The 27,171-nt window shown below is 41.5% G+C and overlaps 1 protein-coding gene across 4 annotated transcripts in view; it reads right to left on the reverse strand.

Annotated features, from left to right (window-relative positions):
- Positions 1-209: 209 nt before the first annotated feature.
- LOC125299543 (NACHT, LRR and PYD domains-containing protein 1 homolog) overlaps positions 210-27,171 on the reverse strand; it is a 48,609-nt gene continuing 21,647 nt past the window's right edge. For 3 of the 4 annotated variants that reach the window (XM_048250859.1, XM_048250861.1, XM_048250860.1), the window contains exons 13-26: positions 27,030-27,095; positions 23,143-23,250; positions 22,625-22,783; positions 22,443-22,502; positions 18,192-18,269; positions 17,900-18,073; positions 17,172-17,276; positions 16,971-17,078; positions 16,573-16,725; positions 16,274-16,327; positions 1,749-1,928; positions 1,441-1,602; positions 1,026-1,115; positions 210-694 (exon numbers count right to left, since the gene is read on the reverse strand). In XM_048250859.1, coding sequence (XP_048106816.1) covers positions 607-694; positions 1,026-1,115; positions 1,441-1,602; positions 1,749-1,928; positions 16,274-16,327; positions 16,573-16,725; positions 16,971-17,078; positions 17,172-17,276; positions 17,900-18,073; positions 18,192-18,269; positions 22,443-22,502; positions 22,625-22,783; positions 23,143-23,250; positions 27,030-27,095 — 1,585 coding nt within the window. In that variant the 3' untranslated portion in view covers positions 210-606. Of the gene's footprint in view, positions 695-1,025; positions 1,116-1,440; positions 1,603-1,748; positions 1,929-16,273; positions 16,328-16,572; positions 16,726-16,970; positions 17,079-17,171; positions 17,277-17,899; positions 18,074-18,191; positions 18,270-22,442; positions 22,503-22,624; positions 22,784-23,142; positions 23,251-27,029; positions 27,096-27,171 lie in introns of those variants that run through there. The other variant, XM_048250862.1, reaches the window with a different exon arrangement.

Raw genomic sequence — 27,171 nt, forward strand, 5'->3', positions numbered from 1 at the left:
TTGCATTGTATTCTCCACATTTTAGCTAAATGTTGGTGTTCCACATGACATTTTCTTTCAGTGAATCTTTTGCTTTACAATTAGACCTTCCGGCCCTCCTCTTGGCTGCCTTCACTCCTTCGTCTTCATTAACATTAATCTTTTTGGCCTCAATAGTCCAGTTACATAGTCTCTGTTTTTGGTTTTTGTGAAACACATTTCTAAATAAATGCGACTTATAGTCCAGTGTGACTTATATATGATTTTTTCCTGTTCATGAAGCATTTTTTGACTAATGCGACTTATACTCCGGAGCGACTTATAGTCCGGAAAATACGGTATGTCCTTCAGATTGATGATGGTATCACCAGAAGCTCCACCTAAGGCCTGAGCGTAGGTTGTTGAATCCAACCTATACTGTAGGTGTGCCATGCCTGGACAGTCACTGGCTGTTGAGTCTCCTGAAGTCTCTCTCTGCTTCACCTTCCATTCCACTCCTGTTCTTCACTTGGTCCATCATGCCTCTCTTCTCTTTCTGTGTCTCTCTCTCTCTCTTTATTCTCCACTCCACTTCTTGTCATTCCTCTCATTCTCCTGCACTCCCCTCTTCATCCTCAAACACGTGCCTTAAATCGTAATGTTGACCCACTCGTTGCAGCTCAGCTCCCAATCCTTGGGCTCACAGCACGGACTACTGGATTTGTTGCATCGTCTCCTACATGAAGATAATCACAATCACATCAGTCTTCAGGAGCCATATCAAGAGATGTGATGCATAAATGATCATATCAATTTTTTTTTTATATATTTAAGTGATATTCATAATCTAAACCATAACTTAAATAATATTGGTGTTCAATAATGTTGGTAATATCACTTAAACCTAATGCTTTAAAAATGCATTGATAATGCTGCCATTGCAGCAACATTCAGAAGTAATGTACAGTATGTCTGTTCTGTGTGGTCTGACTACCAATATGAAATTGGACTGAGAGATTCTGTGGTTTTTGGAGATGTGATGAACAGACTTAAGAAAATGAACACACCCACTAAATATCAGAGTGCAGTTTGGATGCTTCGAAGATGTTTGTAGTAGATGGATACCTTCCTTCGTCAAGAATCCTAATGCCCCGGCACTGGCAAAACAATAGGGGAGTTTATGAAATTTCACTGTTAACACTAGATGCATTGATGGGAGTGTTCAGGAAAAGCATTAGCATGACTTATATCTGACAGTAATGCTATATCGCCATCTAGTGGCCTTCCACCAACTGTCACCACCAACTGGCATTCAAGAGACACATTCATCATAACCCACAAGCACACAACATACACACTTACACACTTTTACTATGACAGAAAACAACACCAACACACAAAATCAAATATCAACACAGCACAGAAAGACAGACAGACAGACAGACAGAGACAGGCAGTCAGGCAGACAGAGACAGGTCTTACTGTAGTTTCTGAAGCGTGGGACAGGAGTGAATGAGGGAGATGATCCTCTTTGCCCAGGTGGCAGTCAGGAAGTTGACCGTCAGGTGCACCTCCCTCAGCCCAGACACAGAGTGCAGGGAAGACATCAGGGCATCATCATGCTCATCATGCTCTGGCTTTCTACTACACACACACACACACACACACACACACACACACACACACACACACACACACACCCTCAGTAACACTGATATCAGTGATATCAGCCTTTGTTAGGAGTTTGTTGGGCATTATATGAATTTCTTTGGGTTCTTTTGGGTTCTTACGTTTCAACCGGATATTGCAAAAAGTAACAACTTTGGAGGAACTCCTTGAGGCCAAAGCTTTTCACTAGGGACTGTGGCAGCCAGAGTGAAATACGATAGAGCGTGGATTCAGGATTCATCAGTATAATATCTTCAAAAGTTGCTCCTGAACCAAAACTGGTGCTAATTATGACATTTAACCTGGAGAAACAAATTACATGATTAGATGTTATAATCCCTTGTACCAAAATCCAAGGTAAAAAAAAACATTCAGAAGCCCCTACTCAAATTAACAACAAATGAAAAAAACTGCCAACCAATGGTCACAAACACAAGACCAATGGCCCATCCAACAGCAGTATATTGTATGCGGCATGTCATTGGGGTTATCAAGTGGGCACCCTCATTCACCGATGTTTCATTAAGTTAGGCCCACGACACCTCATGAAGGCTTGACAGTGAAACCAGCATCCTGCATCCAATTACCACATTGAAATATCCAAAATACTCTCACCCAACCTAGGCATGGTATAGGTTGGCCTGTCCCGTTGATGCGGACTGAACCATAACCATAAAAACCCTAGCCAACCACCATCAACCTAGGCACAGTCCATCACAAACACAAAACAAATAAGCCAGTTAGTTCACCTTAGCTTAGGCCCCATGTTGCCACCATATTACCACAATAAAATATCCAAATACTCTTAACCAACCTAGGCATGGTCTAGGTTGGTTAGGTTGATCCGTCCCGTTGATGTGGACTGAACCATAACCCTAAAAACCCTAACCAACCACCATCGACCTAAGCACGGTCCGTCACAAACACAAAACAAATGAGCCAGTTAGCTTACCTTAGCTTGCACCCCAGGAAGGGTAACTTCTTACCCACAACCATTCGCTTGCTCGTTCTGCTGCCAAGGACATGTTACTAACCACCTGACTTAGACTTTGTCCACAAATGCCCAATTCAGACAGCAAGCCAATAGCAGATCTGGCCACGAACCCTCGTGCACCGATTTCAATATAATAATCGTGCACTCCAACCTCACTTGGCTGCCTCATCTGCTATTTCAGTGTATTTCGCTCTCTTCAGGTCATTGGCCTCTTCCACTCTGTCATCCCAAGGAACAGTAAGTTCAATGAAGTAAACTATCTTCTCTGAATCCGACCACAGAATTAAGTCGGGTCTTAGTTTAGTACTCACTATATGTGTAGGGTACCGCCATCTGCTGGCCAAGATCAACCTTCATTTTCCAGCCTGCTCCATTTTACGGTTTTACACCTGGCCTTCGCAGAATGAGGTTTATCCCCGATGTACGAAGTTAATTTGAATCTTGAATTTCCCCTAGGGATCAATAAAGTATCTATCTATCTATCTATTTGCCTAACCCCTTTGCTAGCTGCTAATGAATTGACTTCTCTCCTTTTATCCTCAATTGCCGCTGCCACACATTTCAATACCTAGTTATGACACCACGTATACCGCCCCTGGGTGAGACTTACCTTGCACCCTGATATATGGTGGAGGCTGCCCACACTCAAGCATAGTGTGCATTTATCATCCTCACCAAACCATTGACTTAAACAGGCGCGCGGGAACCTATTTTTGACCAGGGGTGCTTTAGCGCTTTGGCTAAAAAGCGTCAGCCAAATGTAATGTAATGTAATGAATAACAAAAATAATGGATGTCCAACGATTTCTCCCCCCTGGACATGTTTGAGATTTTGACTGCTAAATACGTCATTTTAGTGCGGTGTGCGGGTGATAGCGAGAAGTTTTAGAAAAGTCCTGGGCAGCCACAAATTCCAATGTTTCGCGACAGCACTCCGAGTCCACTGCGCACTTGACATCATTAGCCTATTTCAGTATAGCTAAGGAAAATTACTTTTCTGATCGACAAAACCACACCAGAGATGTTAGGCTTTAAATATAGGCTAATAATCAGGCTGCAATGATCTCGCAAATAATTTCTGAATAGCCTAAAGTGTGACGTCTCCACAGCAAGTATGTGTCATAATAATTTCTATCTTAGAGACTAGGATAGTGAAATGATTTCACTAGCTATGCATTTATTATTTTTGCAAAACTGTAAAACACAATTAAAGTTTCTTTCAGCTTATCCATGGTTTTTTTGAACGTGTAAATCACATAGAATATGTAGGCCTATATCAACCGTAGGCCTACACACTTGATCGGTATCACATAGATGAAACCACGCTACGGTTCTTACAGTAACTGACTCACGTTCACGTTGATCTCTATAACTGTTAATTTTTAGTAGCCTATATTCAAACCTATCCATAACCCTTTTTGCTATTTGACTCCTCATTTCACATACAAAAATATAAATAATGTCAGACAGCGAATTAGTAATTATATAAAAATATAATATTCTAAAAATAAAAAAATCTATCTCCTGCCAGAAGGGGGTGCTGCAGCACCCTCAGCACCCCCCTTTCTGCGCCCTTGGACTTAAATTATAAGTAATCAAATAATAAAATAGGTCACAAACTTTATTCAGATGTTCACTTGCCTCATTATAAGGAAACAAAGCAACAAGGACAATGGACAATGTTGGAGTTCTTATGCCACTTTGTACTTTGACTGTGCTTTTGGATTGAACGTCCCCTCATGGCTGGTTTCACTGTCAAGCCTCATGAAGGCTTGACAGTGAAACCAGCATCCTGCATCCAATTACCACATTGAAATATCCAAAATACTCTCACCCAACCTAGGCATGGTATAGGTTGGCCTGTCCCGTTGATGCGGACTGAACCATAACCATAAAAACCCTAGCCAACCACCATCAACCTAGGCACAGTCCATCACAAACACAAAACAAATAAGCCAGTTAGTTCACCTTAGCTTAGGCCCCATGTTGCCACCATATTACCACAATAAAATATCCAAATACTCTTAACCAACCTAGGCATGGTCTAGGTTGGTTAGGTTGATCCGTCCCGTTGATGTGGACTGAACCATAACCCTAAAAACCCTAACCAACCACCATCGACCTAAGCACGGTCCGTCACAAACACAAAACAAATGAGCCAGTTAGCTTACCTTAGCTTGCACCCCAGGAAGGGTAACTTCTTACCCACAACCATTAAACTTGCTGGCTTCTGCTGCCAAGGACATGTTACTAACCACCTGACTTAGACTTTGTCCACAAATGCCCAATTCAGACAGCAAGCCAATAGCAGATCTGGCCCGCGAACCCTCGTGCACCGATTTCAATATAATAATCGTGCACTCCAACCTCACTTGGCTGCCTCATCTGCTATTTCAGTGTATTTAACTCTCTTCAGGTCATTGGCCTCTTCCACTCTGTCATCCCAAGGAACAGTAAGTTCAATGAAGTAAACTATCTTCTCTGAATCCGACCACAGAATTAAGTCGGGTCTTAGTTTAGTACTCACTATATGTGTAGGGTACCGCCATCTGCTGGCCAAGATCAACCTTCATTTTCCAGCCTGCTCCATTTTACGGTTTTACACCTGGCCTTCGCAGAATGAGGTTTATCCCCGATGTACGAAGTTAATTTGAATCTTGAATTTCCCCTAGGGATCAATAAAGTATCTATCTATCTATCTATTTGCCTAACCCCTTTGCTAGCTGCTAATGAATTGACTTCTCTCCTTTTATCCTCAATTGCCGCTGCCACACATTTCAATACCTAGTTATGACACCACGTATACCGCCCCTGGGTGAGACTTACCTTGCACCCTGATATATGGTGGAGGCTGCCCACACTCAAGCATAGTGTGCATTTATCATCCTCACCAAACCATTGACTTAAACAGGCGCGCGGGAACCTATTTTTGACCAGGGGTGCTTTAGCGCTTTGGCTAAAAAGCGTCAGCCAAATGTAATGTAATGTAATGAATAACAAAAAAAATGGATGTCCAACGATTTCTCCCCCCTGGACATGTTTGAGATTTTGACTGCTAAATCGTCATTTTAGTGCGGTTAATCTTGGTGATAGCGAGAAGTTTTAGAAAAGTCCTGGGCAGCCACAAATTCCAATGTTTAGCGACAGCACTCCGAGTCCACTCATGACTTGACATCATTAGCCTATTTCAGTATAGCTAAGGAAAATTACTTTTCTGATCGACAAAACCACACCAGAGATGTTAGGCTTTAAATATAGGCTAATAATCAGGCTGCAATGATCTCGCAAATAATTTCTGAATAGCCTAAAGTGTGACGTCTCCACAGCAAGTATGTGTCATAATAATTTCTATCTTAGAGACTAGGATAGTGAAATGATTTCACTAGCTATGCATTTATTATTTTTGCAAAACTGTAAAACACAATTAAAGTTTCTTTCAGCTTATCCATGGTTTTTTTGAACGTGTAAAATCACATAGAATATGTAGGCCTATATCAACCGTAGGCCTACACACTTGATCGGTATCACATAGATGAAACCACGCCACGGTTCTTACAGTAACTGACTCCACGTTCACGTTGATCTCTATAACTGTTAATTTTTTTAGTAGCCTATATTCAAACCTATCCATAACCCTTTTTTGCTATTTGACTCCTCATTTCACATACAAAAATATAAATAATGTCAGACAGCTTAATTAGTAATTATATAAAAATATAATATTCTAAAAATAAAAAAATCTATCTCCTGCCAGAAGGGGGTGCTGCAGCACCCTCAGCACCCCCCTTTCTGCGCCCTTGGACTTAAATTATAAGTAATCAAATAATAAAATAGGTCACAAACTTTATTCAGATGTTCACTTGCCTCATTATAAGGAAACAAAGCAACAAGGACAATGGACAATGTTGGAGTTCTTATGCCACTTTGTACTTTGACTGTGCTTTTGGATTGAACGTCCCCTGGATACTTCTGCCTGTATAGCCTCCCTGTGTTACTGAACTTGGACTGTGTACTTGAAGTACATTCATTGGATTTTCCCTTTGATCTGTGTCCACCATCTTGTTTTTTAAAGATAAAAAGAGGATATATTTCTATAGAAAACCTTTTTAACTTTAACAACAAACCACAACAACTTGCACATCAATCGGTTGGACTGTCTCCCCCACACCAACACCCTGGCCCTTTTTTAAAAGAGCAACAGTGGGTGTGGCCAGGCTCGGACTGGTAATCTGTACAACCGGGCATTTGGGCCGGTCCACATGTGGGCCGGTGACCTCCGGGATTTTTTATTTTTTTTAAAGTTATTTAGCCTATTAGCGGACCGTCATGTAGGCCTAGGCCTAGCCTATAAATGCAGTTGCATCCATTTGGCTTGGGGGGTGACAGGTCAATCATTTTGGCCTCTTCATGACAGGTTCAGTGTGTGTTACGATCGCGCCTCCCTGCCCCACCCCTCAAGTGTCCAAGCAGCCGCTAGTTCGAGTGCATGGTAGCCTAAGTATAAGTGCCCTCCGCTGGCTGGTGTTCACATTATTGCAGTTTAACCGTAAACAGCAATCAGAGGTCTAGTTTTATTCCATAAATATATTGTTTTTATAGACGTTAGTTGCACGTGCTACCAAGAGCTCATTTAGAGCTCAGTGTAGCACAGGTTAAAGAAAACCCATTCATTTTTGGAGCTGATCCTACTCAAAAGAAACTTCAAAGTATTTCCCATATAGTAGGCCTATCCTTATAGCTCACAACGACAGTGAAAGTGAAACTTGGAAAGTGGTTTCTCCACCGAGTGTTAAGCTACATTAGATGCACAATCAATCGCGAGTCGATGCAGGTAAAAAGTAGGCTATCAACTGGTAGGTTAGTAACGAAGGTATTGCAAAATGTGATGTAGGGCAAAAATGTTTAGTATACACTTGTGGTTATAGCCTACAGTTAATGTGAATCGCAGACTATAACCAAAGTAAAGGAGAAGATTTGCACCAAATAAAGGCTGTGTTTGTGTTTCAACAACATGTTGGCACAAAACATAATTTCTGTCAACTATGACTATGTCCATGTTCAGTAGGCTCGCCTATATTTTTCATTTAGTCAAGCAGTGACATGTGGTTTAATGCATGGGGTAGCATGACATGAGACAGACAGAAGATGAGCTTAGTAGCCTATCCCTGAATCCTGTCCCTCTCAATTTCAAATCACTTTAAAACGGTGTGATTAGCAACCAGATTTTTTTTTAAATCCCGGAGAGACACCCCCGGACCCCCGTGTTATTGTGATTAGGCTATAGGTCCAAATCTAAATGTTTGGGTGTTTGTTATTTATGGGGGGGATTTTTTTTTTTTTTTTTGGGGTCGGTCCAGTGGTGGGCCGGTCCAGGAGAAAATTGCCAGGGCCGAATTTTGCTCCCAGTCCGACCCTGGGTGTGGCCCAATTAATTCAGGTAAGGGACTGTTCCTATTTATTTAAGGGGCTACTGGAGGAGTTTGACCCTCCCTTGCCAGCAAGAAATTGACCCATGATTTTTCTATGATTGAGAAAAAACCCATGACTCTCCCCAACAATTTATTCATCTGTCAATTTGGGAGCTTGGACGCTACCACTCCTTCCTTGAAATACTTTTCTGTCGCTGTCGTTTGCACAATTCACAAATAATCACTGGGAACGAAACATGCCTGTCAACTTATTTCCGGGTTTATCACGTAGGCTATTTTAACATTTAAAAAATATATTTTTAAGAGCTGCAAGGGCGTGCGAGGCCCTGTGCGAATTTGACAGGTGTGAGGCCCTTTTCACTTGCGTGAATAAAATAATGCGATAGCCTACTTTAGACATAACCTACTGTCGGTGCATTTTAATAGTAGGCTATTAGGTTACACCAGCTTGTCTTTAAGAGGGGAAATTGTATTGCCTATAATCAGGGGTGTCAGTCTGGGGGTAAAACCCCTACTGATTATAGGGGCCCAAGGGGAGAGAGGGCCCTAGCAAAGTCTGGAATATATGTTATTTTACCTGGATATTATACTTTCCTAATTAAATTTCATAACATGGGGTTCCATCAGGACTGCCTATGCAGGGGCCCAGGATCTTGTGCTACGCCCCTGCCTATATTAGCTGAGTCAAATATTTGGCTATAAGCCGTTTATTATAGGCTATATCACGAAACCAAACTAGTGTAACAAAGGCAAACACTTTAACAGGGGGAATTAACTGGGCATGAATATTGTGCTGAACGCTATTTGTCAATGAGTGGAAACACACACAACATTCAAACTATTGATACGATTTGAACTATGGAAACTGGTCTATAGGCTAACATTGGACAAATAAATGAATTGACTCGCCATATCCCAGCTCATAAGCTGGCCCAAATCATAGGCAGCTTGCAGGTAGCCTAGCATATTTTTCAATTCATAGAAGGGCGAGCCCACCAGTCTCTCCTGTGACATGGAGGTGCGCAAATAGTTTTTAATAGCCTATTCAATGTTGAAAAGATTCGTTCACCCGATGCCAGTCACTGATCACAATTTAAAAGTTCGGGAAGGTTCGTTCAATCTTTTTAAGTTTTAAGTGCAGTAGCCTATCTGTCCCCCTTGGAATTATATTTCAAGCCTATTATGAGGTCCAGTGCGTTATGTCCTGGAATTTGGACATGCTCAAAAAGAAAAAAAACTTCGGGCTAGATTTTTATGGATGGTTATGAGGAGCAATATGAGATCATTGATCATTGTTTTGGGACGTTAAGCCTTTTCCAAAGGCATCAGTGAAGGAGACAGTGAAGAAACATGCTGTCACGTCAGGTAGCCTAAAGTTCATAGGCCTAATATGACTTCATGCTAAATTTTTTGAAGGGACCGTTCGGTATTTATGGAATGGACCACCAGAGGAAAATAGGGGAGGGTCATGTCTTTTTATTCTTTGTTGATGGGAGGGTCACCCATTTTTTTTATTCTAGGAGGGAGGGTCACCCAACTTTTGTATTCATGAAAACCGCAATATGTGGGCCGCCGCCCATGGCCTCGCGTGATGGGCCTCGCACCTGGCCAAAAATGACATTAAGCGTTTATTCTTTATTAACGCCTATTGTAGCTTAAGCAAAAAGCTTAACATGGCTTAATGTCCTAAAACAACAATCAGTGATCACCAAATTTCTCTCATATTGTTCCTCATAATCACTAGAATCTTTAGGTTACCTGCACGTGACAGCATGTTTCTTCAATCTCCTGACACATATGAAGGCTTAACGTCCCAAAACAACGATCAATGATCATCAAATTTCTTTCTCAAATTTCTCCTCATAACCATCTATAAAAATCTATCCCGAAGTTTTTTTTGTCTTTTGGAGCACATCTGAATCCCAGGACATAACGCACTAATAGGCTCGAGATATAATTCAAAAGGGGACAGATAGGCCTAGGCTACTGCACTTAAAACTTAAAAAGATGAACCTTCCCGAACTTTTAAATTGCAATCAGTGACTGGCATCGGGTGAATGAAGCTTTTCGAAGTTGAACAGGCTATTAAAAACTATTTGTGTACCTCCATGTCACAGGAGACTAGTGGGCTCGCCCTTCTATGAATTCAAAAAGACGTTAGGCTATACCTGCAAGCTGGCCTATGATTTCATGGCTGAGTTTGCGGCAAAGTAGCCTGAGCAAGAAAATGTTTTTTTACTCTGAGTCAGGATATGGCGAGTTGATGTCATTTATTTGTCAAATGTTAGCCTACAGACCAATTTCCATAGTGCACATCATATCTAAGTTTGTTTGTCGAGTGTGTTTCTGCTCATTGACAAATAGTGTCCAGCACAATGATTCATGCCCAATTAATTCCCCCTGTTAAAGTGCTTTGTTACACTAGTTTGGTTTTGTGATGTAGCCTATGATAAACGGCTTATGGCCAAATAGCCTATGTGACTCAGCTAATGTTACAGTGGGCATCGCTTTCAAATGGCCACTTCAGTCGCGCATTACGAGGCGTGAAGCTGCGTGAAGCTTTAGTACCACTTTCAGCCACTGTCGTCGGCTCTGCCACTGTACATCGCTCTGCCTGCAGCCCCCCCTTCTGAAAAAAGCTCGATTTACCTTGATTTAGGCTATTTGGGTATGGCTTAAGGCTTGACTACACGGTGGTAACGGAAATCGAAATTTGCTGTCTACATTATTGTCAGTGTTGGGTTAACGCAACTACGCAAATCAAAACAGTGGTGTGATAATTGAGCCAGTAGAGAAATAAATGTTCAGAATTAATCTGTAGCCTTGGGTAGGCTTCTGCAACGTTTTTAACAGGCTACGCTATAGAGGCTTAGACAACTATGACCCACGTTTTGGTTTCGTAAATGAATTTGCCCTACTTCTTGACTGCAATGTAGTCAATTGACTGCTTGACATGTCATTTTTATTTTTCTGTACAATAAACAAATACATCTGCTTTATGCCGTAGAATTACATTCATATTTGGAACTTACATAGTCCAATGCATCGTTATTACACTACGTTAGTGTTTCCCAAAACCATAGTAGCAACGAAGCGTTAACCCACTATCGTAAAGTTGTGTAGTTACAACTACACCTCTCGAACTGTGGTAAAATGCTAGTAGAAGCATAGTTCCAGGGATCTTAATGTCAAAGACGTCACTGACGCCAGTTATTTGTTTGCAAATTAATAATTATAAATATATTTAGGTTTCTAATTTATATTTACACTTCTAACCACCATACATCCATATTTTAAAATGCCCAAGGCAGAAAATACATAAATTAAAAGTCAATTTGCTGCCATGTGCACGTAAGTAAGTCACACACCTGCAGATAATAATAAGGTGGTGCGCACTTTTTGACGAGTCAGCTGAGAATATGTAGCCTTTGATTTTCATGGAGGGGGGTCCTTGTTAGTTCACATAAACCAAGCCAAGAAGGCTGATTCTGATTTTGATAATATGATCTGCACAAAAGATAAACTTAGGTAAACAACGATGTCAATATTGTTGTCAAAATCTTAACCCAGATTCGAACTCTTGGACAGGGGACTGGTAACTGCTGTGCAATGGCGGCTGTCATCTGCCGTATAACATAATCGCCACAGAAGTAGTAGGTGCCCGTTCACGTGCTACTAAACATCATTAACCACCTTAGTCCAGACTACTGAAGTTTGGAAACTATCATGGTCCAAATTTACAGTACTATGTAAGTACGACAGTTTTGGGAAACAGTCGTAACTTACATGTTGGTTAGTTGAACGATGCATCCTGTTAATAAAAAGCTAACCTCCGTGGTTGTGCGGGGAAAGCGCACCCCAGATCAGCTTGTAGGCCATTAGCAATCTGTTTATTTTATTTTATGAAGCCTACACAGTAGATCACATGCCACATTCTCACTTTCAATAGACAGATGCAATAGCCATTGGTCAAGTATTGAGTATAAAGCAATTAAGATAGGCTAGTACCCTATACAAAAAGTACTTCATACTATCATAAAAATTCGTTAAAACGAATAGCATTTTGCAACTTGACAAAACACTGGATTAAATATCATAGGCACAGGAGAAAACTTGTACATCTATTGGCCCGTGGGGAGATCACATGCCAGTTGCCTCTCCCTTCAGTGCTATGACTCGTTCGGCTGTGAGCTTGTTTCGCCAAAAAAAAACTATTGTCTTTGTTCATAGGTTTGGCCTCACAGCAGAGGCTTAGACAACTATGACCCACGTTTTGGTTTCATAATTTGCCCTACTTATTGACTGCAATGTAGTCAATTGACTGCTTGACAGGTTATTTTTATTTTTCTGTACAATAAACAAATACATCTGCTTTATGCCGCAGAATTACGCACTTGGCCAGCCTATAGAACGGGCACATTTTGGAGAGAATAGAGAATGTACGCACGCAAGAATCTGTAGGGTATTTGTGGCTGGTTACCAGCAAACAATGTTTAATGCTTAATGCTCAAGACGTCAAACATTTTCTAAACAGAAAGGATGCAGCAGGCAGCCAATGTAGAAGAGTCATTTCCAGTGGATGAACAAAATGCTGAATGAAGCCCAAAGATATGAAGGCATATCTGGCAAGCTGTTATTTTTTGAAGACTAAATGGTTGGGCTATAGGCCTAGTTTGCAAGAAGAAGACATAAAGCGTGAGCATGCCACACTATCCACAGCTGTGGTAGCAGGGAGTAGGAGGATTACTGTTAGCTCAGGATTTATATAAAATTCTTCAACAGAAGGCCTGCCGCGAATGCAGGCTTGCCCAAAAAAAGGCCTGTGGTTTGCGCAGCCTACAGTAAGTAGGTCTTAGTGAGTTAGGAGTCCTCTAGACTTCTTTTCAGCTGTCTCAGAGGTGGAAAGTTGCGTTCGTTGGGGGCAGGGCCGGATTAACAATTCATAGACCCTTGGGAACAAATGTCTGATGGCCCCCCCTGCCCCCCCAGCCATTGTGAATTGGGCGGTCAGTTAATAGGTCTATCGTGAAGATTTGTATTGCCATTTAAGGCACGAGCGCATCTGTGAGGCCAAGCCTCACCAAGTAGCCCGTTTGTTTACAACTAACATTAGGCCTACATTTAATTAAACTGCTTATAGGCAATGCCGAAATAGTTTCAACATTTTGAATATCAGTGTCGGGTGAATTAGGAAATGCCTTATGGCTGAAAGCTGCTTGGGATCCCCCCCTGTCAAGCAATAACCATAGAAAAAGTAAAAAACAGATGACATGATGCACGTCACTGGCATAATGCGCAAATAATATAGCCTAGATATTTCAATATATTCGAATACATGTGTTTATTTTAGAGGGGATATTCAAACGTCATTTTTGAGCAATTTGACAGCCCTAGTCCACTGTAGGCTACACCTTCCACCTAACCCCGGTGAGTGGGGGTCGCTATAATGCGTGTGAAATAGCACCATTGAGTAGCCTATGCGAAATAGCCTTAAAATCGTTCCGGTGTTGTGTGCCTTCTGGTTTCTCCACCTACTGGTTTCCTTGCGCGTGCATGCGCTGCAGCAGTTGTCAGACATTCACAATCAAGTTGTTTTAGGCGGTTTGAAGTCGCCAAGTTTCATACGCCATGAGCGCTCGGCTACATTACAGCCAAAAGACATGTAAAAAATATATGTTTTGAAAACTAGCATTAAACTGGATTCGATCCCGCAAAAGCAACACACGCGTGACTCTCTACATCCTGATTCCCTACTCTTTGAGCCAACTAATATGTTACGCAAATCAATTCACTATTGTAGGCTACCATTAATTAATAACGTAGGCAACACCCAGGTAACATGTTGTCCAGGCTATCTGAAACAAGGGGTTGCCTCTCATCTACAACAACTGGTTACCTTGGGCTGCTACAGTCGTCAGTGCACTGTGCACAGTATGCCTATGCTACTCTTTGTGGTTGATAAACTAAAAATAAAAGGTGTATTTGGTGATGACGTTATTGTAGGCCTAGTAGACCTAAATTCTAAGAAATTAAATGGTACGAGAAACTATCTACATAGCGCACCAGACCGCGATGTCTTCAAGGGTTGAATGAAGGGAGTGTATTTGTCAAGTCAATAAACATTCTTAATTTTCGAATGTCTTTGTCAGGGAACATCTGACTTTTAAAAACCATAGGCCTGGTAGTCACTCAGACAAGGAGTTATAAGATAAAGGCAATACCATTTGTGTCACCTAATGCAGTTCAGTGAATTAGCAAGATACCATCAGAAGGCAACAATCATAAAGCACAATGCGCGCGCTCTCTCCCCTGCGCATAAAGGTGTCTGCGTGTTGTAGGCTAGATTTGCGTGAGTTCTTTCTATCTGCTTTACTTTTGTGAGTTGCGACCACCTAGGCTATGTTATAGACGCTCTATGAGGTACCAGTGTTTAGCTGTGTCACAAAACAATAAGCTTTGTCAGACTACTTTTAAAATGATATTCAGGGCTATATACATTTTAAACATTCGGGGCTGAAGACCCGACAAAGCCTTGCGTTAATTCTTCAGGTGGGAAGTGTCAGGAATTTTCATACGAGAGACACTCTCATTGGTGGTTAGTATATGAAGTAGCCTAGGGAATTGACAGCAACATATCCAATCACATTATGAGAGATGCTGAATTTAACATAAACTGCGATGTTTGATTTTAAATGAATGTAAATTTAGCCGGGACTGTAAGCTGGCACACGTGGGTGCTCGATGTTTTCAGTGGGTGCCCGAGAGACGGAGCACCCACGGTATCGGCACCTATGACAAGCGTATCTCTCGGTTGCATCCATTACAAACAAACATGCAATGTGAACATCTGGGATTGGGAAGAGCACTAAATGCTCTTCTGAATAAGCACGAAGTCAAGCCTTTAAATGAAAAACACAAGAAATAAACGCTAATGAAGTAAACTTCAAAAAATAGTTTATCGCCTGTAACTCCGTGATAACAGGACGTAACAGGAAGGCATTTGGCTGAGCAACGGAGGTTAATATGCTCTATATTTTGTCCAAATGATGTCTGTCTATCATCGTTGCACTCGGAGAAAACCAGAATGTTCAAGTCCTGCGTTTCTTCTACGGTTGCAAACGGGATTCACTCGCCGTTAACCAAATATTTCTTTATTAGGGCAGGGCAGGCATATTTCTGGCTATTAAATTATTTCTAAACCAGTCTGCCAAAGTCTGTAGTGAAGTCTGTGTAGGGTTTCCAGCTCCATTTCTTTTTACGAGACACCCTGCTCACTTGAGACCTCTGCCGGTTGTTGCAGCGTCGTTGCAGCGTCCCTGGAAAAATACAAATTAAAGTCGCGTGATGCCGCGTGATCCCGCGCGCGGACCGCGAGGGAAGCTGGCCAAGTCGAAGCACTGCCCACTGTATAGGCTATACAATTCCCCCTCTTAGACAAGCTGGTGTAGCCTATAAAATGCACCGACAGGTAGGCTACGTGTACGTGATTCCATGCAAGTGAAAAGGGCCTTGCACCTCTCAAGTTCGCGACGGCCCAGCAGCTCCTCCTAAGACAGCGGAAAAAAATTCAAATACGTGATAAACCCGGTGATTAGTGATCGTTGTTTTAGGCCTTGTTAAGCTTTTTGCTAAGGCTACAATAGGCGTCAATGAAGAATAAACGCTTAATGTCATCTTTGGCAAGGTGCGAGGCCCTGTGCGACGGCCCACATTTTGCTCTTTTCATGAATACAAAAGTTGGGTGACCCTCCTAGACTAAAAAAAGTTGGGTGACCCTCCCCTCAACAAAGAATAAAAATACATGACCCTCCCCAATTTTCCTCCAGTGGTCTATTCCATAAATACCGAACGGTCCCTAACAATTAAATACCCACACCTGCAGACAGTTAGTCAGCTAATATGCTGATAGGAACATGTGCAAAAGTGCATTCAATTAAAAACAGTGTCCTAAAACAGGGAAGATGTAGTCAGCACTGCCCTGTACACCAGCACTAACAGCACCTGTTGTTGTTTGGCTATGATCATTGGTTTTGTGTGTATGGATGAACCCTTGTGTCTGTTTCCAATTTGTGTGCCAGGGCAGTATAAATCATCAAATATATTTTTCATTAGACACACAACATGGACAGCTAGCGGATTGTGAGGATAGATTCACAGAATAGGGGAATAAAAACGACTCAGAATCATTACACTTTCCCCATTAATAATGGTTGTGCCAGCTCACCCGGGGCTGATGGCATCCTTTTCCACAGACAGAGATGAGAAGCTGTCCTTAATCCTGCCAAGTACAGCACAGTCAGCGTGATCAGATCAATACTCAATCTAAACCCATGGATATTGGTACTGCAAACTATATACTTTTGGGCCCCCACCGTCGACTTCAAGGTAGCGCTGCCTGAGAGGCACTAAGGTTAGGGTTAGGTATGGCACCGCTGCCTTGAAGTCGATGTTAGGGGCCCAGAAGACCATCAAGCACTGCAAATACACACACTTATTTATGACAGACAGACAGACAGCTCTTACTCTAGTGTCTTCAGGGCGGGGCAGGTTTGGATGAGGGACAGACTCTCTGTAGCCCAGCTCACAGTCATGGTGCACACCACAAGAACCAACAACGTCAGACCAGGCACAGATTGCATGGATTCAATCACAGCATTCACATGTTCACAATCATGCCTTGAGTTGTTACAATAACGCAGACAAAAAGAAAAGCACACACAAAGATGGAGTAAACCCATGAATTTACACTCTCTCTCTCGCGCGTGCACACACACACACACACACACACACACACACACACACACACACACATACACACACAAACAAATACAAAATCAAATATACATGTCATGTTCTGTAACATTGGTTGCTAGCATTGTCTTGTCTCTTGTAAATGGTTAGGGAAAAAATCTCATTCTTACTCTTTTCCTAACAGAAAGTTCTGAAGGAATTCTTGAAAGTTGATATCTAATTCTGAGGCCAGGGGCAGAGTCGCACCTGTGGTCCCATCTCTACCTCTGACCGAGAAACTGTGCAGATAGAAGATTCATTTGTAACTTACATAGTATAGTCAAAGTGCACAGTAGACTGTTGAAATATCTAATAGTCTGTAAGAGATTCACCTGAAGTCTTTGAAGTCTTTTTTCACAGACAGTCCAGAGCACAAACCCTCTGCATCACCATCTGTCTCATTGGTGAGCTGGTTCCAATCACATTTTTCGTCAATGCTGTCAACCAGAGAATAGGCTCTGACCAGAGAACTCAGTGTGAATTCTAAAACATATTTACCTTCATCTCTTTCTCTCTCTCGCACACACACCCTTCCAGAATTCCAAAGGCAGACAAATATAAATTAAACTGCACACACACAATCTGGCACACAGTGCACTTTCTCAGTCATTTTCTCCACAAATAATTAAAGAAACACACACACGATACCATAATCAACCTGTTCTTGGGTAGTAGACATATGAGTAGGGTTATGGTTATGGTTTTTAGCAGATGCTTTTGTCCAAAGCGACATACAAATAACAACAATACAAAGTTAAATTTAACAGTAAACTATTTAAAGAATTGGTAAGACTACATTAAGGAGAATAGCAATAATAAACAACAATGTAAATTCAATCAATAGCCTAATGAAAATAAATAAATACTATACAAACTATAACACATAAGAAACGCTTAATAAAATAAGTGCATGTTGAACAGATATGCCCCCTATTTAGACCCCTCTTGAAAGACTATCACAGGAATGGAGAGCACCGGGCAACTCATTCCAACAACAACTTTATAACAGTAAATCAATGTTGCACTGCAATATGGCAGTGAAGTTACAGGAGTTTCTCACCACAGGTATTTATAGGACTGTGACATCTCTAGGATTTGGAGGAGATGTAGGCGCATGGCATCAATGTGGAGGGTGATGGTGTTCACTTGGAGGTCAACCATACCCACACATTTCTGCTTCTGTAGAGTCCTGAGGATACACTCCACACTCTCAGTTGACAGACTGCCCGTTAACCTGAAATATAAAAACGAACGTCTTTAGATTTATTTCACACACATACACACAGACACTGAGAGATAGCTGATGGAAAAGTTAATATATGAAATTACAGTTGTAGGGTCTACCACCATACCTCAGTTCCTTTATCTTCTTTCCTTCTCCCAAGGCTGAGATCAGATCACCAACATCAGAATCTGATACGTCCTCCAGACTGAGCGTTCATAGAGATCATTAGAACATGCCGTACATGGCCATCAGAAAGAAAAAAAAACAAAACATTTAAGAAAACCTGGATGAAATTATCCTTCTGCTTATGAGACAGGCGTTCTAACTTGAGAGCGCCATTAGTAACATTTCACTTGGATAGTCCACCTACAGAGACCTCACAGATGGCAGATTGAAATTCAAGTTCAGTTTTAAAAATGGTTGACTGAATTGTTACTGAACATCACCAAACCCAACTAATAACCATAAATTGTTGTTAACAGTGTCGACGGATAGTTTGTTTATACTGTAATCTGAGTCCGACATTTTTTCCCCATAATGCTTGTCTACAATTCTTTCATTTACAGGGCGTAATTAAATGTGCAAATTCTTTCATTTACAGGGTGTACTTAAATGTGCCTGATTGGCCACTCGAAAATCCAATTATAGTATAAGTATAGTATAATAATCGTTGCTAGATTACGGGGACGCTGGCGAGACACGCCGCTCCGTCTGGCATCATGTTTTTGTTTGTTTTTATGTAATGTTCGTAAATGTCATGTTTATTTTTTGTATTGATTTGTCTAGTTAAATGTTTTCTCTCTTTATTTACGCTATTTTGATTTTTTCGTTATTCTCTTAGTCCTTTTTACTGCTTTCAAGTCGGCTGATGTTGTTAACGTCTGTCCATTGGGAGCTTGCTATGGCTAGCTTTTGCCCTGGGCCTCTTACATCCTTCCCATCCATCTGTGAGCCGGTGCTGCACTTCGCTGCCTGGTCGAGGGGATTTCTCGGGACAGCAGCTGGAGCTACTCTGCGAAAGATTTGCCGAGGCCGCCAAGCTGTTTCTGACCTGTGAGCTGCCATGCCAACTGCCTGGAGTCTGGATTGAGCAGACTAACGTTAACGTTAACATTGAAGAACTCATGCTAGTAGTCCATCTCTCCAAGTATGTGGCTTAGTGCTGAAACAAATGTACTACTTCTACCACCAAACCTCTACACCCTGTATTGTGATGTTTGATATAACAATTAGGGGAAAACAGCTACATTTGAGGTAAATATTTACTTGAGGCTTCTGAAACTGAAAACAATGAATACAGCATGACTGAAAACATGCTAATGTTAAAGGGACACCAGGCAACGTTTTCGTGTTAATTACTCATCTTCTTAAGGAGGTATATGGTTAAATGACTCATTACATGGCGAATGAAGACTTTCTCGCTCGCCGCTACTGCCTGTAGGAAGAATATCCCGCTTGCATGTTCAGTGTATCGTACCCGCCGACCGAAGCAGGATCAGTTTACATCCTGCATCCACAGCACAGAGGCAGGCTAACGTAAACGCTTAGCGATTGTTGCAAACGTGTGTATAATGGCAGAGCCGGGCGTAAGAAGCAGCGAAAACCCTTGACGGAAGATGCAAAGAAAAGGAAAAGAGCTTCAGACCGAGCAAGGGGGAGTTTCGTAGAGAAAAAGCATCAGGCTTGCCTGATGTCCATTTAAACATGCTGACCAGGGGCCTCATGTACAAAAAGCATCGCGACGACAAAAAATGCTGCGCACACCATTTCTCACGCCACGTCCGAGGTACAGTACGATGACTGACTTGAACGTGAGAGAATGTGCGGTCCTCCGCAAACTTCTTTGTCTGGCGACGCGACATTTCCAATGTGTATCGCCAGTTGGCTTACACTTAGAGGCAATGCAGCTGCACAACATTAGTTGATCGCGAAGTTAGGCCTTTATTTGCACAGTATATTGTGAAATGTGGGTTATTAAAAATGATAACACTTCGAAAGTAGGCCTATTTTCTATATTTTGACATGCAACATACGCAAATTCTACTAAGTTATGCAACAACCTATCTATAATGACAACTGTAGACTTATTAGAGGATCAGAATTAAAAGGTAATGTGAAACCTAGCCTACACAGCGCCGATATTTGGTTACACGATTGTTGATGACTGGCTTATCAAACATTTCAGATTTTGAAGAGCTTTCCACAAAACCTTTGATAAATTGGGTCGGCTTCACGCATTTGCCCATGCCTTAACATTTGCTGAGTGTTTTCCCTTCATATCTTTGATAGTTTTCATTTTAAAAGAAATACATATGGGACAGGATGCATGTGAATAGATAGGCTGACTAATAAGCGCAAATGCATTGTCACACTTGTGTGCAAATATATTGACCCAGAAATCGTAATGTTGTGGCGTGTCGGCCTGGATCAACTTAGTTTATTCCATTCGGGTGCATGATGCGTGGTAGACTACTTGGACACGATTGATTTAATGATTTTTTAATAAATGCAGTTATGCTGTAATGGTCCAAATGCATTCAAACCCAGTTATGCGAACCCTGTCACCTACTTGCAGACTGGCCAATAGTTCTGCCACGGTCTCCTATAGCCTAGCCACTGCCATGCTCTGCCACTACGTTTTTTTTTGTTATTAATTACAGATGATAAAGACGTAAGCTTCTTGCCATTTCATCAGATAAGCACTTGGAATGGAATGGAATGGAATGGAAATCTATTTATTTGAATCAGGGACAATGCACAAAATAACATTTATCCTGGGATCCAGGAAAATATGTCTTGAGCCAGGTTGTAGCAGCAATTGCTAATTTGCACCTGTAGTCCCTGGTCTACCTCGCATTCGCTGGAAATAAACTTTTTTTATTCATTTGATGATTTCAATTATTAAACATTGCAACAGGTTTGAGTATGAATGGAGTTTTCATTGTTATTAATATTGTGGGATAGGCCATTTTGTCTTCGCGCAGGTCTGCGCTCTTGAATGTACTTCTAGTTAGCATATTAAAATAAGTGTGATTGAGGGAGGAGAAAGGGTGGAGTGTAATGCTCGTGCATGTGCGCTTAATTTCACGTTAATTGGGATGTACAAAGAAAAGCTGCGTGGAATGCTGTGTACGCACAGTTTCATACATCAGGATTTTTTTTGTGCGTACGCTACTTTTCAGGTTTGCGCGTACGCAATGATTTAGTATGAAATCCACACAAGTCTTTGTACATGAGGCCCCTTATCATGATAAATGAGCCAGCACATGCATTTCTTTGACACAAAACAATTCACCCAGTCAGTTTTGGTAGCCATCTTGAAATATGGCAGCTTTCTTGGATTTTCAAGTGTGCCCTAGAGCAGTGTTTCCCAAAGTCTGGGTCGCAGGAGATATTATTTGGGTCGCCAGCACAATTTATGTTGTGTTATAGGCCTAACTGATACCATTTGTCATTTGATACCAGGAAAGCTAACAGTTTTCTATTAGGATGTAGTTTGTTAACTACCACAGTCACGGTTTTGTCATAAAAGCTCATGAAACTGGCGCATGAAACTGGGGGACGAACGCATCGCAGAGGGGGTGCCAGAGCATGGATATCTACCTCTCAAAATGAAACCGTTCTGTGGGGCGCCTGCCATGTACCTCACAGTTGCAAACTACAAGGGACATTCATACAAGGGACATTCACATTCACACTATTCCTCTCGTTTTCTACCTTGCTCACTCCAAAGTAAAGGCACATTCTTTTGGCTATTGCGCAAAAGCCTCTTGTTCTGATATAACGACTATACAATATAATATAATACAACAATACAATATAACGACTTGAGTTATTTGCTGTTTAGATCGGAATTGACGTCCACAGTGTTATGGACCTCATTTGTCTGCAACGCAACGTAGCCTACAACATTTTTTTAGAAATACAGGAACAGCTTACTATGCTAACGAATGACGACTGCGCAACATGCGAGAATTACCCCAAACTCTCGGATGCGCATTAAAATCTTTTCAGTAGTCATTTCCAACTTTTCACGCTGATGGTGCTCAAAATGCGACACAACCGTGTTCAAAGCAGGATCTATCTATCTAGATCCTATAGGGTCATTCCACGTCAATTCAACCAGGGCCCACGCAGTTAGGTCTCAAAAAATTCCAAATCCAATACCCAGGAGACACACTGTAAAATTACTCTTATGTAAGATCAATACTTTCCAAGATACAGCCAGTTTTACAGGGGGAGGGGGGTGTCGATTTTGTTCGGCCTCTTTTTAAAATGGTGCAGATGGCACCATTTTAATCCAACAATCTACCAACAGTGTTGTGCAACATCTCACAGGTTTTATGATGGGCTGTCATATGATCTGCTGTCACCTCACCTGAGGCTGATGGCATCCTTTGACACAGATGTAGTAGGTGAGGACCTTCTCTTACTGATCCTGCCAAAATCAAGCACAAAGTCAGCTGGATCTGACAGCTCAATAGACATGGGTATTGTTACCGCAAATACACACACTTGTTTATGATCTAATCCAGACAAGGAGACAGAGATAGTTCTTACTGTAGTTTCTGCAGGCTGGGGCAGGTCTGTATGAGGGAGAGGCCCCTTACAGCCCAGAACACAGTAAGGAGGTGCACCCTCAGTTTAACCTCCCTCAGACCAAGCATGGGGCAAAGGGAGGAGAGCAGAGCAAATGCCAGCTCATCACTGCCGGCAGAACTAGGAAGGAAGGAAAACGTAGAGTATAAGGCAGGAATCACATTAGCCAGCGACAAGCAGCAGCGACAAGCGTAACACAATGCTCAGATCATAATAAGTTCTATATCGTTCCTATGGTAACACAAACGGTTAACCTTGAATACGCTCACATTGCACTTTGAAAGTTGAACCAAGTTCAACGCTCAGCTTCTTCAACGCTAGCGTTACGCCAGCGTTGCCACCACTGTCGAACCATAGAGAACAATAGGAAACCTGCCGCTTGCCGCTGGCTAATGTGATCCCTGCCTAAGGCACAAAAGAAATGTGCTCAACACATACATACACACACATACACAAACACACACACACACACCTCTTACCTCTCTGTCAGTTGAATGGCCATGCCTGAAGAGTCTAACATCATGTCAAAGTTTTTCGATTCCAAACTCATTTTCACATCCAGCCTGAAGAAACCTATTTCATCCAGTCTATGGAAGAAACACATACTGTACGCCTTCTTAAGATGGTTATTGGCCATTGTGTTTTGGTAAACATTCTTTTGACAAGGGTTCTAACTTGAGAGCAATCTATTTATTATTATGTTCCAAAATGCACCAAAGGATAGATCAGTTGTGTTGAATGATTAATTATTGTCTGCAATTGGTTAAGTGTACAACTTTCCCAAAACACGGTCACCTATTCAGCTAGGCTGATGTCACACTCTGCTACTATTTAAATGTGTAACAGGATGGACTGTGAGCATGGGGTGTAGTATTGGGACCAGTGCTTTGGGGGGAAGCCAATGCACTCAGACAGGAAGTGCCTAAGCCATTTGGGGAGAAGAAGATAGCCCTATAATGGTGGCAACAATGGCCCCACCCTCTCTTGTTGGTCTCCTATGTGTTCTGTGGGTAAGGTGGATGGCGTGCAGTTGGTTTTGTTTGTTTGTTAAGCTGTGTTGTTTGATTGCTGTTGTACCATGTGTTGTGCTGTCAATGTGTGACTTTAGTTCTTGGTTGATGTCTAATAATAGAACAAGTCCACCATAATAGTCTAGTAACTGTGGATGTTTAGTGTTTGCTCAGAGTTAACTTCCAGTACATGCGGTAGCCAAATGTAACAGTCTTAAAATTAGTGCTCGACTCTTGATTTTGTTTGTGTAATTAACTTTAGCCCCAGTCAGGGCAGCCGACCTGTGCTGAGACTCTGCTCGCCATCAGAGACTTTCTAATGCGGAGACACAGCACTCCAAAAAATACTCCATAGAAATGCATGGGGCTAGTTTGTCACGCCAATATGGCCGTTGTCTACACATAGCCCACCCCTTCCTCGGCAAAACGTCGACATGTAAATACATTGAGCCAATCATGTGGTGTGATGTGAATACATTGAGCCAATCATATGGTGTGTTGTGAAGACATCGTGCCAATCATGTGTTGTGATCTCGCCGCTGGAGCAAGATTGGTGTCGCGGAAGCCTTGCGCACGCGCAGTTCGACCCAAAGACTGTGCTCGATGAGTGCCCATAAAACGTTGGTATATGGCCGCCGAGTGGAGGGACTTGCCTAGCCTAAAAGGACTTAGACACGCTATCTACCTCTTCCAGGTGGCTCAGCCAGCGGTCTAGCATAGCTGAATGTATTAGACGTGTAGTAACACTGATTTTTTTTATCCATTCAATTTAAAAGTAAAAACTTGTTGTAATATTTAAATAAAGAACCATTTTATCCTATTTATTAAGCCAATGATGAGATAATCATTAAGGACCACTGGCTGTATGACTGTTTGCTTCCAGGCTTGTTCTGAGTTGCTGTGATCAGAGTGGGTTTGGATCTTGATTACCTGACTCTTTTCATGCTGGTAGTGTCTTTGTGGTGTATTCACTGTGTGCTCAAGTTCGAGTGTGCCTTAAACCCTGGAAGTGAGCAGCCACCCCCAACTCCCCCTTTGATTCTGATAACTGACAAATTCAATAAAACTGTAACTGATTAATCTCCCCCTGATTCTTCTTTGGTGTCTGGCAACTGGTTGGTCTGTAAGAACATGTTACAATCAATGTAATGCCCAGAGTATGCTTTGAATACTCTGAGAACAGTCTGTGAATGTCATGATCTGATCCAGGATCTTGTGATCCTGTCCATGTTTTCCTTGTTCCTAATTGAGTTAATTGAGTTATTACCTGCACACCTGCTCCCAGTCTACCAATCACTCTCTTTATTAAACCCTGTCTCTGCTTGTGTTCTTTGCTGGATTAATTTGAGTCTGTCAGTCATTTCACATAAGTCCTTTTTATGCTCAAGTCAAGTCTGTATCACCAGTGGTAGTTTGTGTCAAGTCTTGTTTTTCTGTGCTGACCTCTTCTTCTGGGTGTTGGGACTGTTTTTGCCCTGCCTTTTGTGAAGTTTAATCCTGCCCTGTCTGTGGTTGCTTGTTTTGAACTGCCTTTTTGAGTTTAAAGGAAAATTCCTGTTTTTAGCACTTTAAGGCCCTTTTCTGGTTTGTTTTGGATGAACTAGAGTGGTGGACACCGAAATTTTGACGATTGGTCCTGTCTCGACTTTTCTGACTCGTTTTGAATCGCCTCAGACTGCTCATGCAACTTACCGAGTGGTTAGTGGAGTTTGTTGACTATTAAAAGCAAATATATCGGTACCAGAAAAGGGCCTTAAAGTGCTAAAAAACGGAATTTTCCTTTAAACTCAAAAAATGACGGTATTTAGCACTTTGGGACCCTTTTCTGGTTTGTTTTGGATGAACTAGAGTGGTGGACACTGAAACTTTGACGATTGGTCCTGTCTCGACTTTTCTGACTCGTTTTGAATCGCCTTTGACTATTGATTATTAAAGGCAAATATATCGGCGCAATGTATGATTTCCAGCTGTCTTATTTGCTATTGTGGAACTATTTATTCAGACACCTCACAACCGCGTATAAACTTCCGCTCAATATTTGAGCCTGAAGCATAGACCGTGGCGCAGTAATATCAACGTGCAATGAGTCTTCCAAGAGAAATCAATGGGATTTTACAAAATGGCAAATAAAACACGACAGAAACTGTATTTCGCTACACTACTTGTTTTAGAACATCAACGAACACCACTAACCACTCGGTGATGCACAGTTTTGAAAACGAACGTTGTGAAGGGTTGTTTTAGGACATGTTTGAGTAGCCTACAGTATGCCTGTTGCCAGCCATTCTGAGTAGTCAAAGGCGATTCAAAACAAGTCAGAAAGGTTGAGACAGGACCAATCGTCCACCACTCTAGTTCATCCCAAACAAACCAGAAAAGGGACTCAAAGTGCTAAATACCGTAATTTTCCTTTTAAGTTTTGACATTAAAGTCCCTTTTCTTCTATTCTTGTTTTGGTCTCTGCCTACCTACAGGCATGCAATTGGGCTATGGGTTTTCTACAGGAATAGTATGTTTGAATTATCAGTTTTTGAAAAACTCAAATATTAAAATACCGGTAGGTAGGTTATCTATGACGGAGTATTAGGGCCACACATGAAGAAAAAAAATATAGTTCCATACAGATAACTTGTCTTTGTTGTATTGTTTTCTTTGTTTGTTATTGTGTTTCCCTGCCTTCCTACTATGTAAAGCGACCTTGGGTTTGAGAAAGGCGCTATATAAAATAAACGTATTATTATTATTTTTGCCATGGCGAGATTAAACTCGACATGTTGACTTTAAAGTCGCCATGTCGACATTAAACTCGACATTTCGAGAATAAAGTTGAAATATCATATCTACTCAACATGATATTTTGACAGATATCATTTATCATGTCGATATAGTCGACATTTAAGTTTAATGTCGACATGGCGAGTTTAATCTCGTCATGGCAAAAAAAAAATGTTTCTTCATGTGTGGCACTATACTCCGTCGTAGTTATCAGCCTTCAAAATCCCTTAGCGGTCATTCATTCCTTAACACACAGTTACAGTAGATACACAATATACTAAGGATTTCAATATTTGCACTAGTTCTACTCTATGGACATTAAAATGCTTTGTAATGTTCCTTATTGTGAATAAAACCAAGTGGTATAGCACCATTAAAAAGGAACCTTGAAATGATATATGATTGTTTAAAGCAAAACTGTCAAAAAAGACATTTACTTGCCAAATACAATGTTTACAAAAAAAGCATTATCATTTACCAGTGTGTCAGGATGATCACTTCTGATATGTGTAACCATGTAGCAAACACATAATGAGGGATAAACAGACAGACTACCTACATCTACTGTGTTAAAGACTTACCGGTACCTGTTCATGGCATTCTTTGTCACAAACAGATGACCACTTGGAAATGAACACCTGTTAATCCTGCAAACACAAACCAAAGTCTGCCTGAAAAGTTGTGGTTTCTACCATTGTGCCCCAATGGTAGAATGGCCCTAAT

Source organism: Alosa alosa, chromosome 8 (genome assembly GCF_017589495.1).
Source record: "Alosa alosa isolate M-15738 ecotype Scorff River chromosome 8, AALO_Geno_1.1, whole genome shotgun sequence".
Lineage (NCBI taxonomy): Eukaryota > Metazoa > Chordata > Actinopteri > Clupeiformes > Clupeidae > Alosa > Alosa alosa.